The 23954-nt window shown below is 44.9% G+C and overlaps 2 protein-coding genes across 3 annotated transcripts in view; one reads left to right on the top strand and one right to left on the bottom strand.

Annotated features, from left to right (window-relative positions):
* The window catches only part of LOC144727634 (copine-3-like), a 49819-nt gene extending 45712 nt beyond the window's left edge, over nt 1-4107 (bottom strand). For both annotated transcript variants that reach the window (XM_078606595.1, XM_078606594.1), the window contains exon 1: nt 3777-4107. The gene's annotated coding sequence lies outside the window, so the exon portion shown is untranslated. The remainder of the gene's footprint in view (nt 1-3776) is intronic.
* A 7646-nt stretch (nt 4108-11753) lies between these two features.
* On the top strand, nt 11754-22736 carry COQ9 (coenzyme Q9). The gene is made up of 9 exons (XM_078606600.1): nt 11754-12008; nt 14708-14933; nt 15688-15820; nt 16629-16771; nt 17636-17720; nt 18887-18991; nt 20154-20309; nt 21138-21191; nt 21324-22736. The coding sequence occupies exons 1-9, from the start codon at nt 11900-11902 to the stop codon at nt 21357-21359; spliced, it is 1047 nt and encodes a 348-aa protein (XP_078462726.1). The 5' UTR covers nt 11754-11899; the 3' UTR covers nt 21360-22736.
* The last annotated feature ends 1218 nt before the right edge of the window (nt 22737-23954 follow it).

The following is a 23954-nucleotide window of genomic DNA, read 5'->3' on the forward strand; positions in this document are numbered from 1 at the left end:
TCGTGTAGACTCCGCGCCTCGGCTACACTCCTCTCTCGCCTCGTGTAGACTCTGCGCCTCTGCTACACTCTCCACTCGCCTCGTGTAGACTTTGCATCTCTCTCTCTGGCTACACCATATGCATACTCGGCTCGTGTAGACCTTCCTCTCTCGCTGGCTACACCGTATGCATACTCGGCTCGTGTAGACCGTTCTCTCTCTCTGGCTACACACTATACATTACTCAGCTCGTGTAGACCGTTCTCTCTCGCTGGCTACACACTATACATTACTCAGCTCGTGTAGACCGTTCTCTCTCGCTGGCTACACACTATACATTACTCAGCTCGTGTAGACCGTTCTCTCTCGCTGGCTACACACTATACATTACTCAGCTCGTGTAGACCGTTCTCTCTCGCTGGCTACACACTATACATTACTCAGCTCGTGTAGACCGTTCTCTCTCGCTGGCTACACACTTATACCTTACTCTCCTCTACTCTCCATTACTCTCCTCTCCGGGCTCTATCTCTGCACCTTCGTCTTCATTCTTAGATGGTTCCACTTCCCCCCCTGCTCCTCTGTGCATCACCTTATATACCCCTTCTTCCCGGGAGACGGAGCGGATGCGGACCTCAACGTCGGCACCGCTCCTCAGTTACCCAATCCCCACGCGCTATCCCTACGATCCGGTTCCGCTCAGCGCGTGTTTCCACTCCCCGACCAATCACACCGCGCTGCTACCCGATCACTCCCTCTGGGCGCGTCACCGGCACACAGCCAATCAGCAGCACTACCCCCACCCGCGCACTGACGCCTGCTCCTCCCCGTCAGCGCGCGTCACCACACACACACCCGTACATACGCGCTGGCACCCGACATATACACCCAGCGCGTATCACCACTACACATGTGACACATGCCACAGAGTGGTTATACAGGGTGCTTAAATTTTTTTTCAACACTTATATGGGACTCTCGTTTTTAATGGCAAAATAATGGATAATACACTCTAGCAAGATGACAAATGTAATGTTAATAGCTTCAAGAAGTCACTTGTTCGCCATCATTGTCAATGCACGCCTGGAATCTTCTCCAGGTGGCCAGGAGGCACAACATTTCTTGTGGAATTGTTGCAAATTCTCAGAAGTGTTCACATTTTTTGTTATTAAGCACCACCCTGTATTGTAAACGGGAAGCGTCGAGTCAAAAAAACGCCACGCATTTGCAACTTCGTCGGCAACCGTGAAATGTCACCACGGCTTGGCAATAGCCACAGGTTTGTTGTTGTTTGTTGTTGTTGTTGTTGAACCCAGCCTTGCACACCAATTTGCGGTGCCAGTTAATTGCGGTGCACGGAAGCAAAGAGGACACAAATTCAAGGGTGGCACAGTCGGGTTTTTTTTAAAATCGGGTGTAATTGTCTTTTTATATATTAAACCCGACCATCTGAGATTGGGAGAAATCCGGTTTAATTGGTTCTAATTGCAGAACCGCACTTCTCAACGATGGGCTTCATCCATTCCAAGCGAAGGAACTCACTGGCGGTGCCCACGATTGTGGAGGAGAAGCTCGTGTTCATCAAGACCAACCTGCCCGCCGCATTCGACGACTACCCCGTGCCCGACGCCCCCCCCCCCCCCCGAGTACGATAGCAGCATCGATGAGGAAGCAGCCTAAGCCTTGGATCAGAGTTTCGTATTCATTAAATCAGGTTTTAACTCCCCGAAATCGGGTTTTTTTCCACCCATGCACAAATTGCGTGCGAGAGAATGGAAGGTGGTGCCACTAACTAAAAAACCAAGCTAAACACAACACAACATACAAATACAAACTTGCCAGAGCCACTTTACTCGCTTTTACCGCAAGTCGCGTCTAATTAACATCCTAAACCATCTCGTTCGGGCGGGATGGAAACACGCCAACTTGCACAGGGGGCACGCAGGGGATGTCCGGTTGCACGAGTGCGGACACAGACAACAAAGACCCCCCGTGTAGCCTGTACAGGCTGTAGGGGCAAGTGCTGTTAGCGAGCACCTATAAAGGCTGGCACGACCACACGAGGGGGTGGGTGGCCAACACCACGCCCGGCCGCCTTTGTCTCCCTAGTGATGATGTCTACACACCGTACTAGGTACTCATTTGAGGCTGAGTCGACCTAGGGGAGGCCCGGTTCAGATAATCGTCACTGGTGGTGTTGGCCGTGAGCGGGATTCGAACCTGGGTCGCCAGGTTCATAGCGCAGCGTAGCGCTAATCACTGCACCACCGCTCCTCACATACATAAACACAACACACACTGATATACACACACACACTGACACTGCGAATGATGACAACGCATATAGTAGGGGGTACATACAGTGAACTAGTCGATGAAGGATGTTGTATGAACTAGACATGCAGTGTATGGGGGAAGGTGAGGCACACATGCCAACCCCTGATCAGTTCCCTGCCTTATTACAGAGCAATTCACACATTATTGGTCACCACGTGCCACTTATACATCTCAACGTTCATCCTACAATGTCTCATCGCAAGGGAGAAACACAAACAAATAGACACAAACACATTGTTCTTGTCCGTATTGAAGCGGTACCGTGTGGGTTGACACGGTGTGTGTTGAGGAGTGTGCCACACATGAGCTTATAGACACACGCACAACAACATGACACACACACACTGCAGACACAACAACATGACACACACACACTGCAGACACAACAACAACATGACACACACACACTGCAGACACAACAACATGACACACACACAACAACAACATGACACACACACACTGCAGACACAACAACAACAACATGACACACACACACTGCAGACACAACAACAACAACATGACACACACTGCAGACGCAACAACATCATGACACTTTGGGAACATGCAGTCGAGGCAACGGGTGTGGAGCTCTCACCACACACACGTGGCAAGTGCGATGGGGTGTTTCTGTGCGTGTCGGCGTGCTAACTTGGTTTAGTGGCTAAACAAGTTTAATCGTTGTCATAGTAATCATAGTCACATAGCTGTCAACACACGAGATTTAACCCCGTAGTCTTGTAACAGGGAAATCGAGTTGTCAGGTCCATACGACATACAGCAGTTTCAATACGGGCAAAAAAAATTGCGTTTGTGTCTATTTATTTGCGTTTGTGTCTATGTGTTTGTGTCCATATCTTTGTGTTTGTGTCTATTTCTTTGTGTTTGTGTCTATATCTTTGTGTTTCTCCCTTGTGATGACACTCTGTAGGATGAAAGTTGAGATTTATAAGGGCAGAGGGATGACCAATAAGGTGTCAATTGCTCTGTAATAAGGTAGGGGTACTGATAAGGGGTTACCAGCTATGTAGTATAACAATATACTTTTATACCCCGACAGACACAAGTAACACATCAAGACGTGAAGACAGCGCATGGCGTTGTCTAACAGACGAATTGTGTTGTACTATTTAAACACACACACACCTGGACATGAAGAACAAGGCTTCTACGACGACTTACACGTCGATATATTTGTGCAAACCAACACACAATGTCCCATTCAAGTGTCGTACAACACACCACGAGAAGCGACACATAAGCAAAGACACCCACACACAGACACACGTGCTAATCATTCTGATGAGTGAGTTGACAGCACACCCAGAGACATGTAAACCAGGCAGGAGACCACTATTAATACAAAGTACACTCGCAAACTAAACACTAACACGTTACAACCACCAACAAGATCACAGCGAGGCACAGGTAACAAATGTTAGAACCTAAATGAAGACACTTACCTCTGTTTAGACGTCCTTGTGGGATGACTGCTCTCTCCTTCCTCCCTCTAAGCCAGCTGGGGGAGATGGATCCGGGCTAGGAGGGGAGGGAGACTGCCGCTTGCTGCTGCCGCTGTGTGCGCACACAATGTGTTATAGGGAATGAGAGAGAGATGTGTGTACACGAACAACAACACGTGTGCGTGTGTATGTGTAAAGGGGGGGTTCACACAGCAATTTATTTCAAACACTGCCCCCTTTTCCTTCTTGTGTGCGCGGCATTAGCGGAGCGGGAGACGCGTTAATGACGGAGGCTGCTGCTGCTGTGAAGAAGAATGTGGTGGTGGTGGGATGTGTGTGATGAGCGTGTGTGTGATGTGTGTGATGATCGTGTGTGTGCGTGTGTGTGTGCTGTGTGTGTTTGTGTGATGGGCGTGTGTGTGCTGTGTGTGTGTGCTGTGTGTGTGTGTGATGTGCGTGTGTGTGATGAGCGTGTGTGTGCTGTGTGTGTGTGTACTGTGTGTGTGCTGTGTGTGTGTTGTGTGTGCTGTGTGTGTGTTCTGTGTGTGTGGTGTGTGTATGATGTTTGTCTGGTGTGTGATGTGTGTGTGTGATGTGTGATGTGTGCTGTGTGTGTGATGTGTGTGTGATGAGCGTGTGTGTGATGTGTGTGCTGTGTGTGTGTGGTGTGTGTGTGTGCTGTGTGTGGTGTGTGTGATGAGCGTGTGTGTGCTGTGTGTGTGATGAGCGTGTGTGTGATGTGTGTGGTGTGTGCTGTGTGTGTGTGCTGTGTGTGTGTGCTGTGTGTGTGTGCTGTGTGTGTGTGCTGTGTGTGTGTGCTGTGTGGGGTGTGTGTGTGCTGTGTGTGTGTTCTGTGTGTGTGGTGTGTGTATGATGTTTGTCTGGTGTGTGATGTGTGTGTGTGATGTGTGCTGTGTGTGTGATGTGTGTGTGATGAGCGTGTGTGTGATGTGTGTGCTGTGTGTGGTGTGTGTGTGTGTGCTGTGTGTGGTGTGTGTGATGAGCGTGTGTGTGCTGTGTGTGTGATGAGCGTGTGTGTGATGTGTGTGGTGTGTGCTGTGTGTGTGTGTGCTGTGTGTGTGTGCTGTGTGTGTGTGCTGTGTGTGTGTGCTGTGTGTGTGTGCTGTGTGGGGTGTGTGTGCTGTGTGTGTGTGTGGTGTGTGTGGTGTGTGTGGTGTGTGTGTGTGCTGTGTGTGCTGTGTGTGTGTGCTGTGTGGTGTGTGTTGTGTGTGTGGTGTGTGTGTGCTGTGTGTGTGCTGTGTGTGTGTGGTGTGTGTGTGTGTTGTGTGTGTGCTGTGTGTGTGTGCTGTGTGTGTGTGAGCTGTGTGTGCTGTGTGGTGTGTGTGTGCTGTGTGTGTGTGATGTGCGTGTGTGTGCTGTGTGTGATGTGTGTGTGATGAGCGTGTGTGTGATGTGTGTGTGTGCTGTGTGTGTGTGTGCTGTGTGTGTGGTGTGTGTGCTGTGTGTGGTGTGTGTGATGAGCGTGTGCGTGCTGTGTGTGCTGTGTGTGGTGTGTGTGGTGTGTGTGGTGTGTGTGCTGTGTGTGTGTTCTGTGTGTGTGGTGTGTGTATGATGTTTGTCTGGTGTGTGATGTGTGTGTGTGATGTGTGCTGTGTGTGTGATGTGTGTGTGATGAGCGTGTGTGTGATGTGTGTGCTGTGTGTGTGTGGTGTGTGTGTGTGCTGTGTGTGGTGTGTGTGATGAGCGTGTGTGTGCTGTGTGTGTGATGAGCGTGTGTGTGATGTGTGTGGTGTGTGCTGTGTGTGTGCTGTGTGTGTGTGCTGTGTGTGTGTGCTGTGTGTGTGCTGTGTGTGTGTGTTGTGTGTGCTGTGTGTGTGTGCTGTGTGTGTGTGCTGTGTGGGGTGTGTGTGCTGTGTGTGTGTGTGGTGTGTGTGGTGTGTGTGTGTGTGTGCTGTGTGTGCTGTGTGTGTGTGCTGTGTGGTGTGTGTGTGCTGTGTGTGTGCTGTGTGTGTGCTGTGTGTGTGTGGTGTGTGTGTGTGAGCTGTGTGTGTGCTGTGTGGTGTGTGTGTGCTGTGTGTGTGTGATGTGCGTGTGTGTGCTGTGTGTGTGCTGTGTGTGCTGTGTGTGATGTGTGTGTGATGAGCGTGTGTGTGATGTGTGTGTGTGCTGTGTGTGTGTGCTGTGTGTGGTGTGTGTGATGAGCGTGTGCGTGCTGTGTGTGCGTGCTGTTTGTGTGTGGTGTGTGTGGTGTGTGTGTGCTGTGTGTGTGCTGTGGGTGTGTGATGTGTGTGCTGTGTGTGTGGCGTGTGTGTGCTCATACCTATATCTGTATGTCTGTGATGACAGTGTGGTGTGTGTGTGTGCTCATGTCTATGTCTGTATGTCTGTGATGAGAGTGTGCTGTGTGTGCTGTGGGTGTGTGATGTGTGTGCTGTGTGTGTGGCGTGTGTGTGCTCATACCTATGTCTGTATGTATGTGATGAGAGTGTGGTGTGTGTGTGTGCTCATGCCTATGTCTGTATGTCTGTGATGTGCGTGTGGTGTGTGTGGACTCATGCCTATGTCTGTATGTATGTGATGTGCGTGGTGTGTGTGTGTGTGCTCATGCCTATGTCTGTATGTCTGTGATGTGCGTGTGGTTTGTGTGTGTGCTCATACCTATATCTGTATGTCTGTGATGTGCGTGTGGTGTGTGTGGACTCATGCCTATGTCTGTATGTATGTGATGAGAGTGTGGTGTGTGTGGACTCATGCCTATGTCTGTATGTCTGTGATGTGCGTGTGGTGTGTGTGGACTCATGCCTATGTCTGTATGTATGTGATGAGAGTGTGGTGTGTGTGTGTGCTCATGCCTATGTCTGTATGTCTGTGATGTGCGAGTGGTGTGTGTGTGTGTGCTCATACCTATGTCTGTATGTCTGTGATGTGCGTGTGGTGTGTGTGGACTCATGCCTATGTCTGTATGTATGTGATGAGAGTGTGGTGTGTGTGCTCATGCCTATGTCTGTATGTCTGTGATGTGCGTGTGGTGTGTATGTGTGATCATACCTATGTCTGTATGTATGTGATGAGTGTGTGGTGTGTGTGTGGACTCATGCCTATGTCTGTATGTGATGTGCGTGTGGTGTGTGTGTGCTCATACCTATGTCTGTATGTCTGTGATGTGCGTGTGGTGTGTATGTGTGATCATACCTATGTCTGTATGTATGTGATGAGTGTGTGGTGTGTGTGTGCTCATACCTATGTCTGTATGAATGTGATGAGCGTGTGGTGTGTGTTGAGTGTGCAAAAGCTTGTCTGTATGTGATATGTATGCTCGATGATGTTTCTACACATGTACAGCGATGTTGCCGGTGTCGTCTGTATTCGTGTGTCAGCAGCTGATGAATGTGGGTGGAGTGTGTGCGTGTCATTGATGGCTATTTTTATTCTTTATTCAGAAAAAGTTTTGCTGAGTCTCCAAAACTATTTTTCTCGAGGGTCCTACGAAAAATTTGCAGTACGGGAGATGTTGCTAAGCGTACTATAAATTTAGTCATTTGATATTTTTTTCAGCAGTTTGATATGTGGAGTATAAACTGTACGGTTTTTTAAAGTTATTATTCCTGTGTGTGGTGATGATGTGTATGGGCTTCTATTGTGTAGACAATGGTGTACGTTACAGACGCAACCACTGGCCCATGACATGGCGACCCAATCTTAAATGAGTAACCTGGTGTGGCTGTGCATATCTGTAGTTGGGAGACAACGCTGGTAGCTTGCTGCTAACCCTCGCAGCAAGTGCCTCATTGTTGTTCACAGCTGATATTTGTGTTTGCCCTTCAATGTGTTGGCTTTTGTGTATGGCCACGACAACCTGTTTTATACGTGACCTTTGTCTGCTCATGTTCATATGTTACGATGTGTGGCCGCTCTGCATGGGATGTGTACCTAGGATGGTGCTTGTTTAAACATTCTTTTTGCCCCGGTGACACAATAATGTTGTGGTAGGTGTCTGTATATTATACTGGTAGGAACCTCCTGGTTACACCAGCCCACAGGGGATTATTGTGTCCGTCCGTCGTGCAGGGAGGGGCTGGGTGGGGAGGGGAGGGTGGGGAGGGGCTGGGTGGGGCTGGGTGGAGGGTGGGACTGGGTGGGGAGGGTGGGGAGGGGCTGGGTGGGGAGGGTGGGGCTGGGTGGAGGGTGGGACTGGGTGGGGAGGGGCTGGGTGGGGAGGGGCTAGGTGGGGCTGGGTGGGGAGGGGCTGGGTGGGGAGGGTGGGGAGGGGCTGGGTGGGTAGTGGGAGGGGTGGGGCTAGGTGGGGAGGGGCTGGTCACCCCGTGGTGCCCTTATAAAACTCAACGTTTAACCTCCTCACGCCGGCTTGTGCCCGCCCTCACAGTCGGGCATATTTGCGGAATACACCACGCCGCCGTTGACCCTGGCCATTGACCGACCAACCCAACGTTCCTACCAGCTCCCTCCGCAGGAATGTGTTTAAGTGCGTGACTGCAAATTTCAGACACTTGCAGGAACGAGCATGGGGCGCTTCGGTTGATGCGCTGCAAATGTCGTCGTCCTCTCCCTGATGACCTTACTCAGTGACCATGGCCTGCTCCCCCGAGGCTCGAACGCAAAACTCTCAGATGCACAATGAAATAACGCAACGCGCACCAGAACCGGAGCACTGAAATCCGCATCAATCCCCCGACTAAACCTGCTCTGGCGAATGATTCTACCACCAAAAATAGATGCAAAAATGCAGAGGAGTTTTACATATTTTCTTGCCAACAACGACCACCTATATACACCCATCAACCAAAATCTCAACAATGTAGTACGCTGCTTAATCAAGTTTACCGAACCTCTGATTACCGCGGTACGGTGCGAAAGAAGTTCAACATACATACAAGTCCCCTGATCCCACTTCTGGGATGGCGCTATCATCATCCTAGAATTTCTCATCCAGATCCGGAAGAAGGCTGGCAAAACAGTGGAAATCATGTGAACGTCAAGAATAAACACCTCATTCGAGACCAAAATTGTAGAGGAAAAACCAATGTGGCCTGGGGCTCCAATGAATTGCAAAACGACACCAACTCTTACACCATTGGAACCTCATTTGCCAGTAGCAAAATATGATAATTGTTTTTTTACCCTTTTATCTGGCAACAAAACTGACACCTTTTTTACAAGGAGTTAATGTTTGCATTGACCACAATACCTGCAGTCGGAATGCAAACAAAAAACATAACTCTGGCAATGTATGCACTGTCCTTGAAATTGATTGGGCCACACCCGAGACAGCTTTCCTTAAAGCCTAGTCTCACATGGTGTTGGACCAGATGACCAGCTGATGGCGTCATCATTTTTCTTGCGCCTTTTGGCGTCGTCTGGTCCAACACCATGTGAGACTAGGCTCTAAGGAAAGCTGTCGCGGGTGTGGACCAATCAATTTCAAGGACAATGCATACATTATCAGAGTTATGTTTTTTGTTTGCATTCCGACTGCAGGTATTGTGGTCAATGCAAACATGACTCCTTGTAAAAAAAAGATGTCAGTTTTGTTGCCAGATAAAAGGGTAAAAAACAATTATGACACCAACTCTCTCACGAAGAAGCCCTCTTCGTGGCGAGCCAGACCTCGTCAATATCATTGATCTACCTTAACATATTGCCAACAAATTAGTGCGACTGTTACAAATTAGTCACGTGTGATTTGTTTCCGTCGTGGCGTATACGATGGTGTGTTCAGCTCGATCAGCATCATGTGTCACATGTATCCTAAAGTGCATCTATGTGTCTGCTTTCTGTCGACCTATGTTGTGGCATCTGGGTCTGTCCCATAACCTCTCGTGAGCGAGCCTTCGACACTTCACGTGGGCCTCAAAGTGCACGTAGGCTGTCACACATGCGTGTGTACATGCTAGTGTCTGGATGTGATGGTGTATGTCTGTGTCTCTGGTGTATGTGACTACTAGTTATTGTACTGCACTATCTATAACATCACCGGTGTGCCTGTGATGGGTGTGTGTGTACAGTGGCCAATGTGTTCCAGTCTCTGCACCAGGATTAATTTGACAAGTCAGTGCAAAGGATGGCGTGGGAGGCGAGGAGTGGCTTCTTGGTTTTTTTTTTAAGCCCTCTAAATGGACGCACGCAGGAATGCCAGTGGCTTTAATGACATACACATGGCACATTATGGTCACGGAGTTTTATATACTGTATAGTACACATTAGGGGGTCGATCCTTTGCTGCTACTTACGTATAGTACATTGCAATTCTTTCGCATCGTACATTGCCAACCGTGCTAATCGGATTTGCGAAAAAATACATCACATATGTGATTGCTATCCAGTGTTTCATATCTAAACCATAGGAAAGATACCGTTAAATACTCCACACGGCTCTAAGTTGTTGGGTCTGAAACACCCGTGCAAACAATAATGTGTAATTGCTCAACAATTACTTATTGATCTCTCTATACATAGGATGTTAAATGTATTGTGTAAGGTCATGCAAAAGCCTGTAACGTGGATACGAAAGACATCATTCTGGGTCTCTTGGACCCAAGATTTCGTGAGGGTTAATGAAGTTTAGTTTAGTGCAATCACTGTTAACCGATAACAATAGCGTGACTAGTTTTGCATTACTGCACTGTACTTTTTATTTTAAGATACGGAAACATGTACTGGATATTAAATCCACGTTATAGGACAATATAATGAATTAGCATTGACGGAGATATTGTAAGACACAGCATTGATCTGTTCCTGTCAATAACTCAAAATCTTCACCATCTGCATACCGTGTCAACCCACACGGTTAATCCCGTATTGTGATACAGTGACATTGAGTTTTTAGGTCCATACGACGTACAGCCGTTTCAATACGGGCAAAAACATTGTTTTTGTATATTTGTTTGTGTTTCTCCCTTGTGATGGGACTTTGTGGGATGAATGTTGGGATCTATAAGGGCACAGGGTGACCAATAAGATCTGAATTTGTCTGTAATAAGGTAGGGCACTGATTAGGGGTTGACAAGTAATAGATTAACACCAAGTCATAACACGTGGTAAACACTTCACACAGTAATTTAAACATTTGAATCGCAATTAAAATAGTAAAATGACATCAATTCACACACCACAATGCTGTATATAACGAGACACGATACCTCAAGTGCCCTTTTGGAAGCACATTAAAAATAAATGTTTAAAAACCACTACCAGATTAACTCTTGCTAAGCAGTAATTACAATACGAAAACAATGTCTAAGACTGTTATGACATAATTTTCATGAAAACTACATCCATAATGACACTCAACAATAAAATTACGTAAGGTTATTCAATAAAGTTTAGAGTAATTGAGAGCTTGCTGAAGAAAATTAATTTTTTCGCACACAGTCAAAGGTTTAACCGAATGTTATATGCATTGTAAATCGTACGGAATATAATTCATTTAAAACGTCACGTTGGTGAAATCAGTCCACATCGAATACCATTGGAAGCAACGCGGTTCCACCACGCATTGTAATAACAACATTTATATAGCGGATTTCCATCAATGATCTCAAAGCGCTGCACAGGACACAGCAGCAATAGACAGTCAACATAAGAAATAATATTATAAGTACATTTAAATAAGAATATACTAAATGAACTAAAAGTTTCATAAGCATATCAATTGGTTTTGGCGACTGAGAAACGTATGACGTAACCATTCCAGCCACGATCACAAAACGCGTTTGGTAAATTTTGCTTCGCGTGATATTTTGACCACCGCGGCAGCCCGTACACGAGCTCGCCCCCCCCCGCCCCACACCCCCGCCCCACACCCCCGCCCCCCACAAAAACACCAAGTGGACGCGCCCGCAGCGCCTCCACACCCATTGGTTAACGCCACCAGCAACAACCAATCAAAACCGTCGCCTTGTCTCGCACGTGATCGGATCAAACCAACGAAGGGGGCGGGGGGGTTTGCTGTCGGCTTGTTCGACGGACTGTAATACCCCCCCCCACACACCACCCCTTCCTCCACACCGGCCATCTTACTTAGGGTAAAATCACGCGTAGGAAAGCAACATAAGGGGGGAGACGTCATCAAAGGTGCGACGACGTTGGCGAGCCTATAGGAACGTGACGCCTGAAGCGGCGCAGGTTCACCCCTTGGTAAGATGGCGGGGAGTTTCTCGCGTCGCACGGCTTGGGGCGTGGTGGGGGCTGTGATTGTCAAAACGATGGCGGCTTCTCTGCGAGGGGGCGCTGTGCGGCTCGTCCTGTCCGGTAAGTTTAAGCAACAACAATAACAACGACAGCAACATCAATAACTTACGAAATCAAGAAACACGCCAACACCAAGTCACATTGCGTCCTCTACACGTGGCTGGCTCGTGTTGTAGATCAGCACTGAATCGCCTCACGCGTTGAATTGTTGTTGGGTCTCCTTGTGCTGGCGGGTTCTTTTGTGACTTTGCAGTGGCCTTGGCTGTGCAAACGATACCAGCCACATTTCTAACATACAAGATTGTGCTTCACGCAAGCCAAGTGTCACTGTCGCTGCCCTCGGGCCGATAAAGTCGGTACTGCTTTGGGGGCAACATTGCCAGGCAATGTCATATGTGCGGACTGGGACACCTGCCATAAGAATGTGGAATTGACCGCCGCTGGGTAAGTGAGGGCAGCCAATTGATATGAGCGCCGCCCCTCTGCTCGTTTTAGCACGGAGACATTGACTTTACCTCGCCGATACAACCTTTTATCAGTATTGTATTGTTGGAGGAAGGCCTTCCCACCAAGTTACCGGTCATGGTAGTTGACCATACTTTACCACGCTCGTTAGTGCAGCTTGGTGCAGGGGGGTGGGCGGTTGTGCATTGCCAATAATTTAGCCCACAACCCAATGGGACACCGTCCCCATTGCGTTAAAATTAAACATCGCAGCATATGTAAAATAAAAACGGTCTGTAGGTCACGCTACCCTTTATTTCCACATACGACACAGCTTAACCAAGCTAATCAGGAACGTGGAACTGTCATTTGGATTGTTATCCACTGATATGGAGGGGCTCTATTTGCAGATCCTAATATCTGCCCTTATGCAAATGTTCATTTTCGTATGAAATGTCAGAAAGCCAACTTAAGATTAATTCGCCACTTATTTTTGAGACCACTTCTGTTTGAAGAATGTTTGGGTGAAATCTAATAGATAATCGCTTACATTGCGATGAATTTGCCAGCAATTCCTGGTTAGACCTTCGTTCGATCCGCATTTCTGCGTTGATAAGATAATTAACTTATAAGGTTGCAGAAACCACTTCTTCTGGGGGTGACTCAAATCGCATGGTCATCAATCTTGTAATTCCAATCTTCCACGACTGGGATAGGCGGACCATGTGTGTGCGTTGCATACCATCGAGCGGGTAATAAGAATTTACCACCGCTTCCTGGATAGCACTACAGTACTTAGAACGGATAATTTAATTTTCATCATCACGGTCCACGGGCAGGTTACTCCTTAGGTGTCCACTGCACATTTCGTAATTTGTTTCCACTTTCCTCTGTCTTGTGCCAATATGCTCAAGTAGTGCCACGTCTATCTGGCACCAATCTCGTATGTCAACAAGCAATTGCATTTTACGTGGATCAATTCTGGGATATTGGGATAATAAGAAAAGCAAACAAAGGGTGTTGCATTTTTCGATTTAAAGCTTTCGTGACTGCAGGGATTCATCTTCTTGGTTCTTTCGGTAAAGTCACGTAGAAGGGAAGTAATAAAATAATAAAAATAAAACATAATAAAATAATTCTCACGACGTTTCGGCCACAACGCAAGCAGCCGTCCAGTGTTGCACTTGAGCTAGGAAGTCAAGATTGCACCTTCAGGTGCAATATTTACTTATTGAAATGGAATAAAATATGTCATTCTTGATTCAACTTGAAAGGCAATTGATATTTTTATTTTATGAAGGTGCAACAGCAATGGCAAGGAATATAAACTGTATGTAAACAATACCACCTTAAGTTAATCGTTACAGTGGTAGAAAGATGGTGGTAAAGTAACATTTATATTTCGATTTAAAGCTTTCGTGACTGCAGGGATTCATCTTCTTGGTTCTTTCGGTAAAGTCACGTAGAAGGGAAGTAATAAAATAATAAAACATAATAAAATAAAATAATTCTCACGACGTTTCGGCTACAACGCAAGCAGCCGTCTTCAGGTCTTCAGGTGAAGAAGACGGCTACTTGCGTTGTAGCAGAAACGTCGTGAGAATTATTTTATTTTATTATGTTTTATTTTTATTATTTTATTACTTCCCTTCTACGTGACTTTACCGAAAGAACCAAGAAAACATTTATATTATTCGAGCCTCATTTATTTCTCAGCTTTATTTGATATCTGGCTGTCAGAATTCACTGTTCAGTTTTGTGATTGATGATTCCACTTTCACTGATATGTTATAGCCATACCCTCCTGTAATACTACTGAGAGCTACTGCCTTCAGGGGGCTCTGCGACTCCAATTTCTGTGATTGTACAGCTATTTTTGTATTTTTTCCCCTCATACGTCTCACCTTTAAAACTCCCTTCTAGTTTTTTTCCAACCTCATAAATTGTCTCATTAAAAAAAAGATTTGCTACGGTAAGGGCAGTAAAGGCCAATGCAACAAAATCAATTGTTTTACTTCTATGCTCCAACATCTGTAATCCCTACCTTAAACTGCACTGACCAGCGTGGTGAAGTGTGGTTAAATAACCCCACAACTTAGATGGCAAGGTAAGGCTCCTATTCAGCAGTGGTTTAGCAAAAGGGCTGTACATGTTCATGTCAGCTCTTTTGCTCTATCCATTTTCGAGTATTCTCTGCAACTGGCCCTTTTGCAATATATGCCTCCGGGGCATCTGCTTAGCAAATATGCTTATAAAACAAAGAGTGCATTTAAAAAAAAAACATTTGAAACGTGTATGTGTACTTGTGAGAATAGCAGGCAGCCTGCGGCGGCTGTCCCTGGAACGCAAGCTGACGGCGACGCTGCTCCCGTGCGCTCCCCGGCTGGGTCACCGAGCTACAAACGGCCTTAGATGCCTGCACACCGCCACCATGCTGCTCACCAAGGAGGGCGACGAAGCAGAAAAGAGTCACGGCCAACATCGCCCGGCGGAAGACACGCATGGCTCAGCGGAGCCCAAGTCTGCCGAGTCCACGGAGCGGTAGCGACCCCATCCGCAGACTCCTGCATGCTATTTGCTATATCAGCACGTAGTTATAATGAGACTTTGGGTAAAGGTGTTGCATACTTGTATGGGATAGCATCATTGTGCAACAAGTAACTGGGTGGTTAGTTGATGACTCGTGTTTATTATACCAGGCAGCAATCATTTGAGATGTATTTTTAGATAATTTATTTTTAGATAATTTACATTTGACGTAGAAAATTGAAAGCAAAAAAAATATGTGAAGAAATATGAAATAAAATAACAATTAATGGGGCAAATATACACACGTACAATTTCACTTGTTAAAATTAAAAGGGCATATGGTAGGATCATCTTCCAGCATGTCCAGGGCTATACGTTCCTTTGGCCAACCCGGTTGCACTGAACATCCAGAGATTATGTGCGTTCGTGTAACCTCCAGCCCACAGCCTCATAGCAGCTGTCACATAGGCCCCAGTGATAAATCATTGACATGATGCATCTTATAAACCTGGGTGCAAAAAAGTCTTGCAGAATTGTTCAAATAAGTATATAGTTATAACTAAGGAACTAAAATATTATAAAAGAAAAAGATATCTAAAAGCACAATTTTTTTTACACATTGCAATTAAAATTACAAGAGGTGTTATAGTGCACTTCTAATATAAAAAAAATCATTCCACAGACTTCACACCAATTATGCATGAACGCTGAGACTGGAATTTGAAGTTCAGGCCTGTCTCTGTGTGTCAACTGTGTCACGTGTTAGCGGAGAGGAGATGGGGAGCGAGTACGGTGGCTATGACAGCGAGGAGGAGATGAAGCAGAGGATCCTCATGCGCGCCTTGGAGTTTGTGCCCGAGCTCGGCTGGACCAATGAGGCTCTGGCAGAGGCAGCGACCGTACGAGACCTCGTAGCACCAACACGCGACAGCACACCAACATAACTACCCAGTGTGATACAGCCACCAATGATCGTTTTGTTCATTTTTTCTTAACGCTTTTCATGAGCTCCAGATTTCTGTTGGGAATTTAAAATGCACCACCCACATAGCCCTCATAGACAGGTATATCATTGGGAAACTTGCTGAGCCCATCAAAATTATTTGGTGCAAAATTTTAGATCCAATACACAACATGGCAATGTGCTATGGGGTGTCCTACATGACTTAAGAGGCTGCATTAATGAAAGATAATTTATAAAAAAAATTCAACTATGTGACCCTAATCACTATGCGACTTTCCGGCTAACTATTTTAGAACACTCACGTGGTATCACAGCCGTGTTGGAGTTCTGTCACTTTCGTTCAAAAGTTAGACCTCCTTGACTCCAGCTGTAAGTCATGACACACGATGCATTGTGGGTGCACCATGTTAGTATGTGGAGCTCATAATGCAAATGTATATTTCAAATCCACAATGGAAACACGCTGACCTATAGTTGAGACGTTAGTTGAGAGATTGATTTGAGAAATGGATGGTCAGTTTTTTTTTATATTTCCAGATATCGATTTCTACTGCCAGGTCGCGGTGGCTCAGTATTGTTTTGACAATGTAATAAAATTGCGTTATTTTTTCTACTTCCAGAAATATATTTCAATTGCGAGGTTGAAGTGGCTCTGTATTGTTTTGAAAATATTTCTAATTGTGTTATTGTTTTCGCTAAAAGTTTTCCTTTATTCTCATTTTTGCCGCACGTCGGCACCACAGGCAGAAGGCCTGTCACCGGCTGTGTCCGGGATCTTTCAAAAGGGAGCCGGTGACTTAGTGCTGCACTTCGTTCAGGACTGCAACAAGCGCCTGTCCGAGCAGCTCACGGAGGAGAACAAGCTCGTGCAGCTCGGGCAGGCAGAGTGAGTGTTGGCATTCAGTGCAAACCCCCCGCCCGTGAGGTCAGACCACAATGTGCTGCTGCTGTAACGCGAGCATATCAACAGGCTTATATCCATGATAATTGGTTTTTTACCCTTCTATCTGGCAACAAAACTGACACCTTTTTTTACAAGGAGTCATGTTTGCATAGACCACAATACCTGCAGTCATAATGCAAACAAAAAACATAACTCTGATAATGTATGCGCTGTCCTTGAAGTTGATTGGTCCACACCCAAGACAGCACGCCTTTTGGCGTCATCTGGTCCAACACCATGTGAGACTAGGCTCTAAGGAAAGCTGTCTCGGGTGTGGACCAATCAACTTCAAGGACAGTGCACATTATCAGAGTTATGTTTTTTGTTTGCATTATGACTGTAGGTATTGTGGTCTATGCAAACATGACTCCTTGTAAAAAAAGGTGTCAGTTTTGTTGCCAGATAGAAGGGTTAAAAACCTATTATCATATGTTTTACTGGCAAATGAGGTTCCAAAGGCTTATATCCACTTTAGTTATTGTGTGTGGTCATTCGTTCATTAATTTGTGTTCATGCCTCTTAAGCTTTGTAAAAGTGTTTCATGTACGGATCAGAAAGCTTAAGGAGTTTCAGAAGGCTTATTATTAACTCAAATTATTGTACAAAAGAATTTCCCAAACGAATTACGCAATTTATTACATGAATATTCCACCTCGAGACCAATTCAGTTTAAAGCATGCTGATTGTGTGCCTGTTATACTTAAATGTGGTACTTAAATCGGTATTTGACCGTGATGGTTATAATGTAGAGTTTTACTTGATTTTGTCGTAGGACCGTTAAATAGTTCTTTCTCATTTGATTTGTAGGAACAAGGAAACTGATCAGTTTCTGCGTGACGCAATAGAAGCCAGGCTTCGCATGCTCATCCCGTACATGGACAAGTGGACACAGGTTTGTGTGTAATGCGCTTTGCTCCAGTAAACCTCTCATGCAGCAATATTAGCTGCTGCTCCTAAGTATGCAATTTGCGTTAACTCTGCTAACTCATATCAGAAGATTTGGTAGGTAATATGTTGTTCACATTGAAATTGCATGTGCACCTAGAAGAATGCTGAATCGTTTTTGATTCTAAACATATTGTAAAAGAATTGTCACAACAAGAAAGTGTATTGAAAAATATTTTAACGTGTTTAAAATCTGTCTTATCAGTATGTGGGCATTATGCAAACGGCACACTTGATACATTGGCAACACCAACATGTCACGACATCACGTTTCCATTTCCAGAGTCACCGCTGTGTAAATGATGTGGGTTCCCCAGCTGTTAATCCAAGTGTCAAAGCAGCAATTGCCCATTAAATCCTGTGTACACCCATCCCAGTTCTGATTTAATCCTCTGGTAATTAGTCCTGCTGAGGCAATTTACCCAACACTGGTTGAAATCCACTTTGAATTAATGCATTTGCAGGAGTCAGCGTCTTGGCATATCTGTGAGCAGGTCATGATTTGTGTTTGTGCCAATAACATGACTGTCTGTGTACAATACGATTAAAAGTAAATATGCTGGTGCTTTTAATATGCCCTTAAAGCTACATAACTGCTGGATGTAATGATCGAGGCTTAGTTTGGTAAATCATTGAACGCATGATAATGATGTGCATTCAAATCCTGCCCAGGGTCAACTCAACCCATAATGATTAAAATTAGTCTAAAAAAACGTCGGTCAAATTTGTACCATCTAGTTACCACCCACATAGTAGAAAATCAGCATTCACTGTCTCGTGAATAAGAAGAGTCCTTGTCATAAGAATGTGGAAATTTCCCAACTGACTCGGAACCAGGAATATGTAAATTTCACAACTTACTCGGGCCCAACAATGGAAATTGCCCAATGCTCAAAAGACCATGGAGAAACGTTTGACTTTTCTCCTATTGTAATGGTTAATGGGTAATTGGTGTTATGGGAAATAGGTAATTGCTCCTCATTTAAACCATATTGGTGGTGTGTAGTACGTTTATGAAGTGTATAAAGCGAACCGAGCAATTAAAACTGGTTCCAGCCAGACTGACACTGTGCTCGCCGTTACGGTTGTATTTCTCCTGCCCGGTGTGCTCAGGCAATGGGGATATTGGTGATGCCGCAGAACCTGCCGGAGAGCGTGACGCTGCTCACGGCGCTCGTGGATGAGATCTGCTACCAGGGTGGCGACCGCTCCACCGATGTATGTGCCCACCACACACCCCCTTGTGGATTAGTGCCCAAGGAGAAGGGACACTCTTACTTGCCTTGTTTATGTTTCGCTTTGTATCAAAGGATTGCAGTTCAGATTACCCCAGTGGTATCCAGGAGGTCGTGGGTTCGATCTGGACCCCGACGCCTGTATATTAGGAGTTTGCATGTTCTCCACGTGGTCGAGTGGATTTTTCTTTGGGTCCTCCGGTTTTTCCCCCCACATTTGAAAACATGTGTTTCGAGTATTTGGCTGCTATAAATTTACACTTGGTGATAAGCCACTTCGTTCAGCTGTCATTTGTGACCAGGTCACTTCTGAAAAAGAGCTGTATAAGTCAGTGGGTATTGCCTGGTGAAATAAAAATAGTTGTAAAGGTATAGTCCTGGTATTGTATTTTTTGCATCACTGTGGGCAGAAGGGCCTCCACTCTAGGGAGCTCTACAGTGGCCCTCTAGAGGGAATGTTGGCCTACTGTTTCAAATTGAAGAGGTATGTGTACCCACAGTTTACCCCACCACATGTCACCTGCCGATGTATTAACTGGTGTACCCATTCATAAAGGTGGCGGAATTTTTGTGAACGTGCACCATTTTTTTTACTCGCACGCAGTCTATTTGTGTCTAAGCATAATATTGAATGGGATTGATTAAAATGTGAATGTACACATATACGAACTGTTTGTCAATTTCCTGCTGGAAGAGGGCCACCCCATACCGTATGGGTCATGGGGATTATTTGACCATACTTCACCGCACAGGTTATTGCTGGTTAGTTAATGTGGGGACCATAGAAGTAAAATACAACAATGAATTTTGGTGCACAGCCCTATGGCACCCACAATGTAGCCTCGCAACCGTTTAACAACTAGTTCGTGCATGGCTGTCACCCAAGCACTATCCAGGTTCAAACCTCTGCTTAGCATTCAAGATCTGATAGAATCTGGCACATTGTGAATGATTTGGTGATAGGCAATTAATGTCCTTTTAAAAATATAGTCTGCTGAAAAGCAGGATGAAAATGTATATATTCCATATATATATTTAGTTGAGTGAAATTCAGGTAGATTGAAAAATTCTGTGCAATCTAAGATAGTTATAATCTGTCAGCAAACTGAAACGAACCATGAATTGACCCTATGTTGAATATGCAGTTCAACTGGTATACGCGGCGTGGAGTGCTGGCTGCCGTCTACAATGCCACGGAGCTGGTGATGGTGCAGGACAAGTCGCACGACTTCCAGGACACCTGGACCTTCCTGGAGAACCGCATCGGCAACGCCATGATGGCCGCGCAGACTGCCCAGCAGGCACGTGGGCGTGCGAACAGTCGCCGATTGCCAGCGCTGTTGGAGCTCGTACGCACGCTGAATTGTTAACTCAAGATTGTAGATATTCTTCATAATTTTTTTCATGTATTTTTTTAAGTTATATGTATGTATATTTAACTTCTTTCGCACCGTACGTAGCCAAGGTTCTTCATTTTATGCTAGTGTCCTTTTAATTTATTTATTCCAATAGCGTTTTCGACATCGTCCAACAAAAACATTTTTCAGAAGTCATTCAGAAAGCAGTTCATTTTGCCATTGCCCAAAGGCGATGGCTTATATATTGTTCTGTTATTAGGTACAAATCTATTGGTATCTAATGAGGTTGCTCCTGCAAATAAATTCCCTCAATATTTATGATAGGTTTTGACGATTGGGCTAAGACTATTAATCTGCTACACGTAAAAAACAGTTAAATTGTGGATGGCTGTCCAGATTCAACCCAAAGATCTTAGCAGCATGTACTGAGTTTTAATGCTCACACATTTTACTTCATATCTAGATTTTCATCTGTTGATTTTACTTTAATGTCACTCTTAATTTTACTCTTAATTATTATCACTTTCAATTTATGCCACATGTTATTCTGGTTATTAACCCCGAAGTAAAGCATGGCCGTCATACACCAATCCTGTATGCATATAGCACACACAGCCTGGGATTGCCTCTTTCCTAGATGACGTCCAGTTTTCCTGCGCTGTGCAGTGTCTTGACGATGCGTAGTGTCCGACCTTTTAACAAGGTGGTGCTTCTTTGTGGTATCAACACTGAGGCCCTGCTAATTCCGGCGTTGCCATTGTCCCCCGGCAGGTGAAGGACACGGGTGACGCGTTGGTGCAGGGCTTGGTTGGTGCCGCTGTTACGGTGATTTGATTGAGACGCATTTACCTACGTAGCAGTCATTCGAAACTTGCTTCCACCTGCAATTTGCAGATGGTGTGCGTTGTTATAACATTCTGTCGCTTAATTCAACGCATTTTTTTTCCCACTGTGCAGCTAAAGAACTTGACGGGGATGAATCAGCGCAACTGAAAGTGGTGGTCTGCTGTGTCTGGTGTTTGGATCAGCTGGAAGAATCTGCAGTGACATGTGAACATCCACGCTTTTCACTAGTCACCCAAATTGTACGGTTGTTAGTTTTTAAGTTTAAAAATCTGTGCAATTGCTGCTCTCCACCTTGTGAAATGCCTAAATAGGAGTTGCGGCTTCGGCCATGATAGAACGGATAATCAGTGGACTGAGAGAGGATTAACAAAAGACAATATTGGTGGTTTTCGTTGTCATATTTAGCACTGTTTCTAAATTGTAGTTCACTTTAAAATATTGGCTTGGAAATATCACAGCTACCGTTATTGTATGCTGATGCCTCCTAGCCAATGGGCAGTTTCATAAAATAACTGAAGTTTTTCCTCCCTTAGCTTGTACTGCTTTAGATTATAAAAGCCAAAGGAAAGTGTCAACAAAAGTTATACTGGTTGTCACAAGAGTAAAACATACATATGCGATTGAGAAACCTTCGACATGACAAATTGATGATTTCATCATTTTATTTTCCAATTTAATTTCAGATTATCCAGTATTGAATGCAATTTGTAAAATGGTACATATCAAGACAAGATGGTCTGTTTTGGCAATGCATGCTTCCAAGGTAATGGCAATGGCTTTACCTCTTACTAGATTGCATGCTCACACATCTTAAATGTACAATTGTGCATTCAACTCAATTAAATATCCTTGAACTCATTAAGGGTGTAATTACATCTCTTGTTTTGGAGAGAGTCGGCTGACTAAAATGTGACAACTGTTTAATTTCTACTTGGTTGATAATAATAAAATGTGTTCTTTGTATTGGCTCAGGGTAGAGCGGTAGCACCGTGTTTGGCACACTGTGCAAGTGAGCCTGGCAACCTTAGTTTGAATCCCAGCCATGACTAACATAAGTGGAAAGTGATATCTGGACTGCTCTAGAGTCCCACCTTCACTGACGAGTGTGGTATGGGCCCACTGAGCTGCTCTTGTGAATGTCACAGAGTCGTTAAGATTGACAACAGGTGCTGGATTGTTTTACGTGTTAAAAAAGCGTTGTATAAAAAATAAAAGGCTGTATATTGACACTTGTGCCCTTAAATGTAACTTTGAACTCACAAAGGTCAACCGAGAAACTAAAGCACAAGCTACTACAGAAGAGAGAATAGCCCCTTGCGATTTGGTGTATCCTGTTTGATCGTGTTTACAAAAGTTACTGTCAGTCCACAGAGGATGCAGTCAAATCAAAAGTGCAAGCTGTGATGTTATGCTGATGTCAGTACACAGAGCCTGCTGCGATGTCACCGCATAGAGCATGCTGGGGTAGACTTGTCATACCATACCCCAAGGAGGTCGATAAAATAAATAACACCTTTATGTCGACTGCTTTTTCTTCACAGAGACTGTCCTTTGCCTATGAATGTGGAATTTCCACCACCATCTGTTTGGACCACGAGTGTATATATGTGGCACCCCAATCGCCCATTTGAGCAAAGATTCATGTCATCTTAATTTACGCACGGAGAGCTGTGTAAGGTCTCAACTCAATAATGTAAAAGGCAATTAAGAAATGTCAAACTCTCACGTCAATCAACCCGCAAGCCATCGTCGAGCCGTGCGCGGTGGCGAGTCTCCACCTGGTGGACACGGAGAGTTACTGCATTTCTCATGGGCCACCCGAAATTGCATCCGCGCAAACCATGGCAGATGAGGATACCTGATGCACAAATGGACAATTAAAAACTCACCAGTGTGCGACTGGTCATCCAGAACAGACCATACAACATCTAACGATTCAATGCCCTATCCACAAAGACATCACAGCGATACACACCACTACTACTGACGCGTTTATCTGGTTCACCTGAATGTAAAATTGTAGTTCTACATCAGCCATACGAAAGAAGAAGACTGCATTTCAAACTCTGAATCGAATAGGAACACAGGAGGAAAAGCAACACTACACAAACTCTCTCGTGAAGCCCTCTCGTGACATTGACATTGGTGTCTCGCTCCTCAACAGGTTGTCATACGCAAGAATAGAATAGTAAGTGGCAAGCAGAGTCTGGTTACAACCAGGCTCTGTGGATAGGGTAATAATTATAATATGTAAATGAGCAACTCCCATAAAAACAGCGACTGGGTGATAAGGTGGAAGTTTCGAAATCGATTATTTGTAACTACATGCCGTCGACTTCAACCCCACTTTTTCAGATCTTGAAATCTAAATGACACAATTATATATTAAACATGAATAAAAAAAAATATAATTTAGTCAACATGACCCGCTTCCTGTATTACAATGTGCAGTTGGAAGGTTAAATTATTGGTGGCCAGTATGAAAATAGGAATTATTTTTTTGGTTAGGTTTTCGAGTTGCAGGTTTGCATTGCTATTATTCATTGGTTAGTTTTTAATAAAGTACTGTCATTATTTTTGTGTGAATTGTGATAATTTATTGGTTATTTTTATACTTTGATTATTTTTCAATATACAGTACAGGACAGTATGTACACTATATGTAGATGTCCTAAAGTAGATGATCAACATTCAGGTATCAATACATTCGGACCATTCAGTTAATGTTTATTGCTTCTGTAC

This window comes from Lampetra planeri, chromosome 26 (assembly GCF_965212315.1).
Source record: "Lampetra planeri chromosome 26, kcLamPlan1.2.h2, whole genome shotgun sequence".
Classification (NCBI taxonomy): domain Eukaryota; kingdom Metazoa; phylum Chordata; class Hyperoartia; order Petromyzontiformes; family Petromyzontidae; genus Lampetra; species Lampetra planeri.